The 11,343-nt window shown below is 38.8% G+C and overlaps 2 protein-coding genes across 4 annotated transcripts; both read left to right on the forward strand.

Annotated features, from left to right (window-relative positions):
- The first annotated feature begins 2,824 nt into the window (after window positions 1-2,824).
- Window positions 2,825-6,823, forward strand: LOC145502754 (uncharacterized). Its single transcript, XM_081482150.1, has 4 exons — window positions 2,825-2,835; window positions 4,060-5,615; window positions 5,817-6,276; window positions 6,689-6,823. The coding sequence occupies exons 2-4, from the start codon at window positions 4,096-4,098 to the stop codon at window positions 6,821-6,823; spliced, it is 2,115 nt and encodes a 704-aa protein (XP_081338276.1). The 5' UTR covers window positions 2,825-2,835; window positions 4,060-4,095.
- Window positions 6,824-6,884: 61 nt separating this feature from the next.
- On the forward strand, window positions 6,885-10,586 carry LOC145481334 (tetratricopeptide repeat protein 28-like). 3 transcript variants are annotated; one of them, XM_081459825.1, is made up of 3 exons: window positions 6,885-8,903; window positions 9,067-9,155; window positions 9,316-9,400. In XM_081459825.1, the coding sequence occupies exons 1-2, from the start codon at window positions 6,956-6,958 to the stop codon at window positions 9,123-9,125; spliced, it is 2,007 nt and encodes a 668-aa protein (XP_081315951.1). In that variant the 5' UTR covers window positions 6,885-6,955; the 3' UTR covers window positions 9,126-9,155; window positions 9,316-9,400. The 3 variants fall into 3 exon arrangements, with proteins under 3 accessions (XP_081315951.1, XP_081315936.1, XP_081315943.1); XM_081459810.1 differs by lacking the exon at window positions 9,067-9,155 and having other exon boundaries at window positions 9,316-10,586; XM_081459817.1 differs by having other exon boundaries at window positions 9,067-9,369.
- The last annotated feature ends 757 nt before the right edge of the window (window positions 10,587-11,343 follow it).

Raw genomic sequence — 11,343 nt, forward strand, 5'->3', positions numbered from 1 at the left:
ATTTCGCGTATTTACAAGTGTTTCGTAGATCGGTTTCTAATTCCTTGGCACAGTTCATCGCGCCATGCCTTTATCTTCAGAACTTTTGCGCGTTCAGAAACTGAAACGTTTATGCTAACGAGGCAAGCGTTGTAAACAAACATTCCCCCTGTTATCGTAAGTTTACAGTGAAGAGATTATAACGAGTTCTATGTCCTGAATTGAAATAAGCTGTCCAATAATTTCGCCGACATAACTTTTCAGTGTTTTTGTCGCGTAATTCCTAATTCGTTGGCGTGGCTACGTTTGACATATTTTCATTATTTTCGTGCATATCATTAAAAGTTCATTAAAGTTAACCCGCCAAAACTTATCCACCGAATGTCATCGTTTCGATTCTATTATTACACCAGCTTGCTGTGACACAAAGGCTGGCGATATTGCAAAGATAATGAGAGCCGATAACACTCGCTTTCCGTTGTTACTCGTGTTTTTCTATATTTTTAATAGTATTTTTTCAAGCTGAAGCTTTGTGCTTTTGTCAGATTTTGAACGTGATCCACAGAAAAAAGCGCACCTGAAAACGTAATCGCGAACATTTTAACAGCCACCATTGGACGATGTTGTTAATTTTAAACCCCGTGAAAATAAAAGCTATCTTTGTCTATAAGAAAGTGCACACTTCTTGCTTTGTATTATGTAAAGCAGTGGCCAGAAATATGAAAGAGGGCTATGCAGGATCGTATAGGTGTAGGTAGGAAAAGCTAAGATAAGTATTTTCAATTTCATTATCGACCGTTCATTCTGTTATTTCATCCATTTCGTCTTTTTCTTCCGCACTAGCACTCTCCCCCAAGTCGCGGGGACAAATTCCATCGTACGAACTAGCCATTTTTGCTTCAAAATCTAGTCGCTGGGACCAATCCCTGCGACTAGTCCCACGAATTCAAACTGGTTTGAATTTTTGGGAGTAGTCCTTGCGAGTTGTTCCTCATAACGCTTTGTGTCCCCTTGTGTGTGCCGACCTTTATATTACTTCGAAACCAAAATATTCCCTGAAAAACGCAAGCCTGAACCAATCTTGGTAAATTTTTTCTTGCTTCGAAGATGAGGATGTATTTATGAAAATTTCAGCTTTTTTGCAAACCTGACTGTGACCCCTGTAACACTCTGTAATAATTATTATTGACGAGTTCCTTGTATGATAATATGACAATTTGCTTCCTTGGGATGTCACGTGATAGGAGTCATTCATTTTCTCAAGAAAGTGAACAATCAAGCAACATTTCGATCCACGGATATATTCTTTTTTTGTTAATTTGGGAGAAAACTTACAAAAAACGGCGTTATTTTAATTTAAAAAATTAAAATGCGCCATACATCCTTTGTTTAACCATGAAGGTGATCGGCAACGTGGACCTCTCACTAAATTATCAAATAAAAAATATTACAAAGTAAAGAGCTAGCTAAATAAAAGACCCATATACAATGATAGGATGATAAGACTTAGATTAACAGATTTAACCTGAGCTAGAAAAATATTATTCATTGATAAATTCAATAATAAACGTCGGTTACATACATGTATGTATCATGTTCCATATATTAACTTGGAAAAATAGTTTTGTAAATATTCATTATTATTCACACACGACTTTTTAATGAACGAGATTTGGCGGAAAATTTCCAAGATAAATGGAGTTTATCAATGGCGAATAATTGAGAAAATATAAAATTTTTCAATGAATAGGGAAACATGTAACCCCTCTGGGAGGCTGTCAGTTTTCAAGCTACTTAGAGTTCTCGAGGTTTTGTTACTAAGAGCTGTGTATCATGTTGTATTCTTTTTGATCAGTTAAGTAATTTTGTAGCAGTAATGAAATTTAAAATCTTCTTAAATCGCCTTCCCACCCCTCGCTACCGCAGATTTCTAAAAATACTCTCGTGATTTTTTTTTTTTTTGCATGGCTGTTTTTTTAATAACACTATCTCAGATGCTTTCATCTTATTTTTGACGTATATTCGCCTTACATGGTGATCGTGACAATTGCAAATTTCGCTTTTAATTTGACAATAATTTCGTGTTAGTGTATCTGTGGTCTCTCGTCGTAACTGCTGTTAATTATTATTTGTAATACCATTCGTTTATTAGTTGTCTCTAGTCATTGTTGTCAATTTTAGTCTCTTTAGTTCTCTTGTTGCCTTCAGTTGTATCTAGTTGTACCTAGTTGTATATTCATAATTCGTGTAAACATGCCCCGCCTAGATTAGCTCAGCTATCCGCCGGGATGTTGTAATTGTAATTTTAATTTGAAAACAAAAATAAAATGTATGCATGTATGTATGTATGTATGTTAAAAATTAATAAAAAGCCTAATTATCTAAAAAATGTATTTATATGACTTCAGCCCCATCGTATGGACCATATAAGTTTAATTTTATCCTTTCCTCTAACGAGAGAAGAAAATTCGTTCAGTATGATTTGAAACTGACTGACACCGGGCTAAATATGTTTACCTACTCTGTACAACAGTCGCCAAAAATTCACAATCAGCGATAAACGATAAACGATATAAACTGTGATATAAAGGTGAATTTTTAAAACTTCATTGTTCTTGGGGAAAGTGAAAACACATTGTTGTTCATTCTTCTTCTAGAAAATAAAATTATATCTACCTAGAAAACGCCATTTTCTAATCTCTCAGAGGAACGGCTGACGTTGAGATTCACGGATTTCCGGTCTTTTCAGTTTCCAAAGCGAACAATATCAAATGAACTTGACTGAGTGCAATTTACTCCATACAAGGAATACGAGTTTTTAAATCAACTTCAGTATTTCGTTTCTACGTTGGCGTGGTAAGTGCTACTGACATTGTATTTTCTTCATCTGTATTTAGAAGGTCTGGATGAGAGTGCTGGAATTTTAGTTATTAGTCACGTTTTCGGTGATTTTTATTTTTTTTTAGCCCATTTCCCAACGATCACTAAATTTGGCAGATCGCAGATCTTAGCCATCAGTTCATAATTGCGTCATTTCTTAGCTAACAGTTCAAATTTTGATAAATTATTTGCTATAATTAAATGAAACCTCTTCCAGACCCTCTATTTACCATTCAACTCAAATAGAACTAATATAAAACTAGTTATTTTAGTTACAAAGTTCAAGAGGAACTTCATAATATTGTTGCCATTTTATAGTTAAATCTCATTCAGTGATAAACAAGTGCTTCCAGATTTTACTGCCTGGCCCTTTTTTTTTGCGCCTAAAAAACTTGTAGCAGTTTAATAGTTCTAGATCCAGATTACAAATTACACAGGTTTTCCTCGCACAACAACAGCATCCTCTTTATTACCTTTTTTCATTAATTAATACAGAAAGATATAAAATATTGCTAAAATTTAGGGTTCTGGCAACCCGAAATAACCACTAGGTTAAAAATTCCGGGTTGCCAGTTTACAAATTGGTTAGCCAAATTTTGGCCGGACACATACACGTACACACGGATACACATACAAAATATAATATATACCAGAAAGTAAAGAAGAAAAATCAAACTAAACGGATTTTGCTTTATTCAGAATTTTATTTGCCGTTCATTTCATAATAATATAATTGTTTTAGCCAGTCAGTTTCTAGTTATATTCTTCCCTGGCCTCAAAATTGTTTTTTTGCCCAATATTTCTGTCGCTTAGATCAGAGTGTTTTTTTCGCGCCGAGTTTAAAACAGTTATGTCACCGGGAAAGAAATTTCACTTTGGTACTTTCCGTTGAGAGTGGTTCAATCTTCGCTCGATATTCAGAGTTATTTCTGTCGCTCACTTCAGACTTTTATTTGCAGCTAGATTCAGAATTCTAGTTGAAAGTATTTTCGCCCGGATTTAGAAACTCTTTTGCGCAACTTCTATGTCGCTCAGTTAGATATTATTTTAACTTCTTGTATTTTCGTAAACATGTCTGCCCTAATTGAATGCTTGAAACGCGTTTTGGCGTGTAAAGAGGAATGGATTTTTTATTATTCGTATTTTTGACAATATACCCTCGAAATCGATGCTTTACGCTTTGTTTTATCCTTTTAAGAGGATTTTTTTTTTACAAGACTTACAGAAGAGGGCGTCATGAATGACCTTGAAGAAATTATACGAGCAATCTGTATTGGCGTCGTTGTTGCCACGTTCCTTTACATGACCGGTCGTGCTAGAAAAGCAATCGAGTTATGCAAGGAAAGCTTGGTTTTACTAAATAATAAAGCACTGGAGAAAGAAGAGCAGTTTGGTAAATTTCTTTACGAGGCAATCTATAAAACAATGTTCGCGGCGTACTTTCGTATCCGTGATCACACAAATGCAATAACATACGGTAGGAAACTTCTCGCCGTTGAACGGAACCGTGGTAAAACAGTCCAAGAGGGGAAACTTTGCATAAAGTTGGCAGCAATATGGAGTGCTCAATATAAGTATGTTGAGGCAAAAGAACTTTATGAAAGAGCAATCAGTGTCATGATCAAAACAGGAAATAGGAAAGAGGAAGCACACGCTTGCACAGGGCTAGGAATTATGCATTACTCTCTTAATGAATCTGGCAAAGCAAAACAATATATCGAGAAAGCACTTGCGATCGCAATTGAAATTGGTGACAGAAAAGCAGAAGCAGCATGTTATGGACACCTAGGAACAGTGTTTAAGTCTCTTGCTGACTATGCCAACGCAAAAGAATATCTCGAAAAAGCACTTGCGATCGCAATTGAAATTGGTGACAGAGAAGGAGAAGGAACATGTTACGAAACCCTAGGAACAGTGTTTAAGTCTCTTGCTGACTATCCCAACGCAAAAGAATATCACGAAAAAACACTTGCGATCGCAATTGAAATTGGTGACAGAGAAGGAGAAGCAAGATGTTACGAAAACCTAGGAACAGTGTTTATGTCTCTTGCTGACTATGCCAACGCAAAAGAATATCTCGACAAAGCACTTGCGATCGCAATTGAAATTGGTGACAGAGAAGGAGAAGGATCATGTTATGGACACCTAGGAACTGTGTTTTGGTTTCTTCCTGACTATGCCAACGCAAAAGAATATCACGACAAAGCACTTGCGATCGCAATTGAAATTGGTGACAGAGAAATAGAAGCAATATGTTATGGAAACCTAGGAAAAGTGTTTATGTCTCTTGCTGACTATGCCAACGCAAAAGAATATCTCGACAAAGCACTTGCGATCGCGATTGAAATTGGTGACAGACAAGGAGAAGCAGCATGTTATGGAAACCTAGGAACAGTGTTTAAGTCTCTTGCTGACTATGCCAACGCAAAAGAATATCTCGAAAAAGCACTTGCGATCGCAATTGAAATTGGTGACAGAAAAGCAGAAGCAGCATGTTATGGACACCTAGGAACAGTGTTTAAGTCTCTTGCTGACTATGCCAACGCAAAAGAATATCTCGACAAAGCACTTGCGATCGCAATTGAAATTGGTGACAGAGAAGGAGAAGCAGCATGTTACGAAACCCTAGGAACAGTGTTTAAGTCTCTTGCTGACTATCCCAACGCAAAAGAATATCACGAGAAAGCACTTGCGATCGCAATTGAAATTAGTGACAGAGAAGGAGAAGCAACATGTTACGAAAACCTAGGAACAGTGTTTGTGTCTCTTGCTGACTATGCCAACGCAAAAGAATATCTCGACAAAGCACTTGCGATCGCAATTGAAATTGGTGACCGAGAAGGAGAAGCAGCATGTTATGGACACCTAGGAACTGTGTTTTGGTTTCTTCCTGACTATGCCAACGCAAAAGAATATCACGACAAAGCACTTGCGATCGCAATTGAAATTGGTGACAGAGAAATAGAAGCAATATGTTATGGAAACCTAGGAAAATTGTTTATGTCTCTTGCTGACTATGCCAACGCAAAAGAATATCTCGACAAAGCACTTGCGATCGCAATTGAAATTGGTGACAGACAAGGAGAAGCAACATGTTATGGAAACCTAGGAACTGTGTTTAAGTCTCTTGCTGACTATGCCAACGCAAAAGAATATCTCGACAAAGCACTTGCGATCGCAGTTGAAGTTGGTGACAGAAAAGGAGAAGAAGCATGTTATGGAAACCTAGGAAAAGTGTTTATGTCTCTTGCTGACTATGCCAACGCAAAAGAATATCTCGACAAAGCACTTGCGATCGCGATTGAAATTGGTGACAGACAAGGAGAAGCAGCATGTTATGGAAACCTAGGAACAGTGTTTAAGTCTCTTGCTGACTATGCCAACGCAAAAGAATATCACGACAAAGCACTTGCGATCGCAATTGAAATTGGTGACAGAAAAGGAGAAGCAGCATGTTATGGAAACCTAGGAACTGTGTTTGAGTCTCTTGCTGACTATGTCAACGCAAAAGAATATCTCGAGAAAGCACTTGCGATCGCAATTGAAATTGCTGACAGACATATAGAAAGAACATGTTATGGAAACCTAGGAACAGTGTTTATGTCTCTTGCGAACTATGCCAACGCAAAAGAATGTCACGAGAAAGCACTTGCGATCGCAATTGAAATTGGTGACAGACAAGGAGAAGCAGCATGTTATGGAAACCTAGGAACTGTGTTTATGTCTCTTGCTGACTATGCCAACGCAAAAGAATATCTCGAGAAAGCACTTGCGATCGCAATTGAAATTGGTGACAGACGTGGAGAAACAACATTTTATGAAAACCTAGGAACTGTGTTTACGTCGCTTGGTGACTATGTCAACGCAAAAGAATGTCTCGAAAAAGCACTTGTTATCGCAATTGAAATTGGTGACAGAGAAGGAGAAGGATCACGTTATGCAAGCCTGGGAACATTGTGTATAACTATTGCTGACTATGTCAACGGGAAAGAATATCTCGAGAAAGCACTTGCGATCGCAATTGAAATTGGTGACAGACAAGGAGAAGGATTACTTTATGAAAACCTAGGAGCTGTGTTTATATCTCTTGCTGACTATGTCAGAGCAAAAAAAATATATTGAGAAATCACTTGCGATCGCAATTGAAATTGGTGCCAGAGGAAGAGAAGCACGTTCTCGGGTTAAGTTAGGAAGCGTGTTACTATCTCTCGGTATAAACTATGCTGACGCTAACAAATATTTCGAGGAAGCACTTCTGTTTGCAACTGAAACTGGTGACAGAAAATGCGAAGCAATATGTTACAGTTGGCTAGGAGATCTGTTTGAGCGTCTGGGTAACGATGTTAAGGCCAAAGAATATTATGAGAAATCACTTTCTATCGCCGTTGAAATTGGTGGCAGAGTAGTAGAAGCAAGTACGTACGTGAAGTTAGGAAGTCTGTTTATTCTTCGCCATGAATATGTCAAGGCTGAAGAATACCTCGAGAAGGCACTTTCAATAGTTAAGGAGGGAGTTCAAGACTTTAAAGTGGAGTTTTTCTGCTATCAGAACATGGCAAAGGCAAAGATACCACAGGACAAGAAACAGGAAGCGTTTCCCTATTTGTTTCACAGTATTCAAAAATGCGAAGAATGCAGAGGCTTTCTCAAAGACAATGATGATTTCAAGGTACTTTATTTAGATGTGTACAAATATCCCTACAAAAGACTCAGTACATTGCTTTGTGCCGCTGGGAATCCTAATAGAGCTCTCTATGTTGAAGAGCTCGGACGAGCTAGGGCCCTATCAGACTTGATGGCAGCTCAGTACTCTGTTGAACGGCAAATCTCAGCTGACCCACAATCATGGACTGGCATTGAAAATGTCGCCAACCTAGAAAGCGACTGTACCTGTCTGTACATTTCATATGATGATCAAAATATATTATTGTGGATTCTGACAGCAAGTGGAGTCATTGACTTCCGAGAAAGCACAGTGGAGAAAAAGACAATGTACACTAAACAAGCTAATAATTTGGATACTTTTTTTAATAACGTGGCCGAAAACTTCCGCAGCTTTGGTATTTTACCTCCGAAACTTTGCGAAGATCGATCTTTCAATAGCATTGAACAGACACCAGATTCCTCTGAGGAAGACAACCTCGTCGTTTTACGACAACGGGGACGTGAAGTTGATCCCAGACCAAATCTAACTTTGTTCTACAAAATGATCATCGCTCCTGTGGCCAACTTACTTAAGGGGTCCGAGATCATCATTGTTCCTGATCGCCACCTGTACCGTGTTCCATTTCCAGCTTTACTCGATGACAGTGGAAAGTACTTATCAGAGACTTTCAGGATTCGCATTGTTCCCTCGTTGACGGCTCTCAAATGCATTCAAGACAGTCCTGCCGACTATCACAGTCAGACGGGAGTTCTGATAGTGGGTGATCCTGACGTTGGTGAAGTGCTCTGGAAGGGTTGCCGAGAAACCATCTCACCACTGCCCTTTGCAAGAAAGGAAGCAGAGATGGTTGGACGACTGCTGGGTGTTCAGCCTTTGATAGGACAGCAAGCAACTAAGCAGGCGGTACTTCAAAGAATAAATTCAGTGAGCCTGATACACTTTGCTGCACATGGTAATGCGGAGAAAGGAGAGATTATTCTTGTGCCTGTTAGAACTGGTAGTCGACTTCCACGTGAAACCGACTGCTTATTGACGGTGTTTGACATTTCGCAAGTTCAGCTACGAGCCAAACTTGTTGTACTTAGCTGTTGTCACAGTGCTCGCGGACAAATTAAAGTCGAAGGAGTTGTTGGAATGGCTCGGGCATTCTTAGGATCCGGTGCACGCTCAGTGTTAGTGGCACTGTGGGCTCTAGAAGACAGGGCAACTGAGCAGTTGATGAGTCGTTTCTACGAGCATCTTTTTCGTGGGGTGAGTGCCAGTGAATCTCTTCACCAGGCCATGAAGTGGATGAGAGAAAACGGCTTTGCCAAGGTTTCCGAGTGGGCGCCGCTTATGCTGATTGGAGATAACGTGACAATTGACTTTGGAAATAAAAGTAAGTACAAAGTTTCACTTAAGCGTGGGAATGGACTACAAGGTAACGTGCACGGGGAACTGGGGCCAAACTGTGTCAGTCTAAAGCATGCATAAAGGCAAATTAGCTTACAAGAAATAATGATTTATATCTTGGTTGTTTTCTATCTTTGTTTTTGTTGCAGGAAATGATGACCTAAGCAATGGAGGGCCCCAGGCAGATATCAAGCAAGCAATGACCTGAAAACCTTCTTGCAAACGTGACATTTGAAAAGTAAGTACAAACATTTCACTCTAGCCGGGCAATGGACTGCAAGGTAACCTGCACGAGGAACTGGGGCCAAACTGCGTTAGTCTACAGCTTTGAAAGGGAAATGGTTTACTTGAAAAATGATTTATAACTTGTTTTTTCTCTATCTTTGTTTTTGTTTCAGGAAGTGATGACCTCAGCAATGGAGGGCTCCTGGCAAACACAAGCAAGCAATGTCTTGACAAACCAAGTGTAAAATATGTTGATTTTATTTTCGTGAAATTTTCTGAAAAGGCATCTTCTACGACATTTCAACCGAAATTTGAAAAGGCTTCTTCAAAGTTTTTTTTGAAGTTCTTTAAAAAGCAATCAGTGTTTTCAGTGTAGTAAATAAATAACTTAGTTAGTTTTCAGTGTACTTAGAATTCGAACACACGTCTTGTTATTATATGAGTGATTATATCAATGTAACAAGAAAAAGTAGAAAAAGAAAAAAAAAAGAAGAAAAAGGAAAAAAGTACAACTGAAATAGTTTTTGTTTATACATGGATGAGCCTGTAAATGGAAGGCGGTGGGGGAGGGGGGGTTAAAACTGTGAGGGGATTATAACGAGAATTTTATAACAATCGGAATACGCGTAGGGTCGATTACCAGACGCTGTTAGGGAGGGGAGCCCCTGAAAGTAGACCGGACAGGAGAGAGCGGCGAAAATCGCGCTTAAATACGCGTGTAACGCACAAGTGTTATCACACGTTTAATATAACCAGGTCAAACCCTTTTGTGGTGTTGGAAAGTGGGTTGTTAAGTATAACGAAGTCCACCCAAAAATATTCTATAGTAGGACCTTGGCACTGAGCCGATATTTTTAGGTCACTCAAAGGTTCTTCCCAATAACAGCTGCTTAAACTTGAACCACTCTCGTTCGCGCGTCTTATTCCGTGTCAGCCGGCTTCGCTCATATATATAAACAATAGCCTCCATTTGGCGCGAAAATATGCTAGGATATTTGTCCGCGGACATTATTTGTTCCGAGAAGCGAACAGTTTTCCGAGAGCGTAGCTCGAGGAAAACGTGAGCCTCGAGGAACAGATAATGTTCAAGGACAAATATCCAAGCATATTTTCGCCCCAAATGGGGGCTATTGTGTTTATTATTCTTCAAATCTTTTTCGCAACGCGCGCAGTTTTGAAAATTGGGGAATATTCTCGGATATTCCCCAGTTTTAGCTGGGGAATATTCGGTAACGTGACGCGTTTAGACCAATCGCGCGTGAGCGAAAATATTTGATGGATTATAATCGTAAATATGTGACGCAAAAATTTGCTCTTTACGCCAATCAAAAGTCGTGTCTTATAGGTATTCCCAAGCGTCAGCAATGTCGTGGCCTTTTTAATTTGACGCTGACTGGGCCGTTACTGAGGAGGAGCGTTGCGTGACAACCCAAATAAGGCTGCAAAGGAGACCAGGGCAATTTTGACTATTTTGTCAACAGGCTGACCCCTATTACACTTTACTTCAAAAAGATTAGAAAGATTATATCATTTTTAAGAAAAGTGGTAACGAACATTATTCGCAAGTTATTTCAGGTAATGAACAGTACTTAATTCGTTGTCATATATTAAATACAAAAGGGCATTTGCAAAAGCTCGAACGCAAAGGGTGGGGCACTGGCGAAAGTTTTTGAGCCACAAACGTGGCCGCTCTCGCATCGTAAGGCGTAGCAAACAACTTAACGTTTGTGGAGAGACCACCTGGTACAAAATAAGACTAACATTACTTGCTTTTGTTGGCTGATTGTCACAATCTTGCAAAGTTCTCCTAATTGTCTTCTAAACCCAGAGTTGCTTCCCAGAAGGCTAAGAAGAAAAACACTAATATATCACGAATGCTTTCATATAATTTATTGACATTAAATTTAAAAAAATATATTACACGTCACATCAATTGCTCTGTTGTGGAAAATTCTCTGTTAATCCATTTATGAGAAAACAAACGGAAAACGATATTCATACTCACAATTTTTTTTCGGCGGCTTAAACAATTTCGTTTTATTACACTATAAAAACATTCAAAGAATTGTTCTTACGTTGGAAATAAAGTTTTCTTTCAGCTGTACGGTAAGGAATTAAGCAGTGCATACAAAAATTGAGAGTTTTTTAGCAGATCTTGGTGCAGTTGGATCTGTCATGATTCGATCCCTTGCGGACAGAAT

This window comes from Orbicella franksi, chromosome 1, assembly GCF_964199315.1.
Source record: "Orbicella franksi chromosome 1, jaOrbFran1.1, whole genome shotgun sequence".
NCBI lineage: Eukaryota > Metazoa > Cnidaria > Anthozoa > Scleractinia > Merulinidae > Orbicella > Orbicella franksi.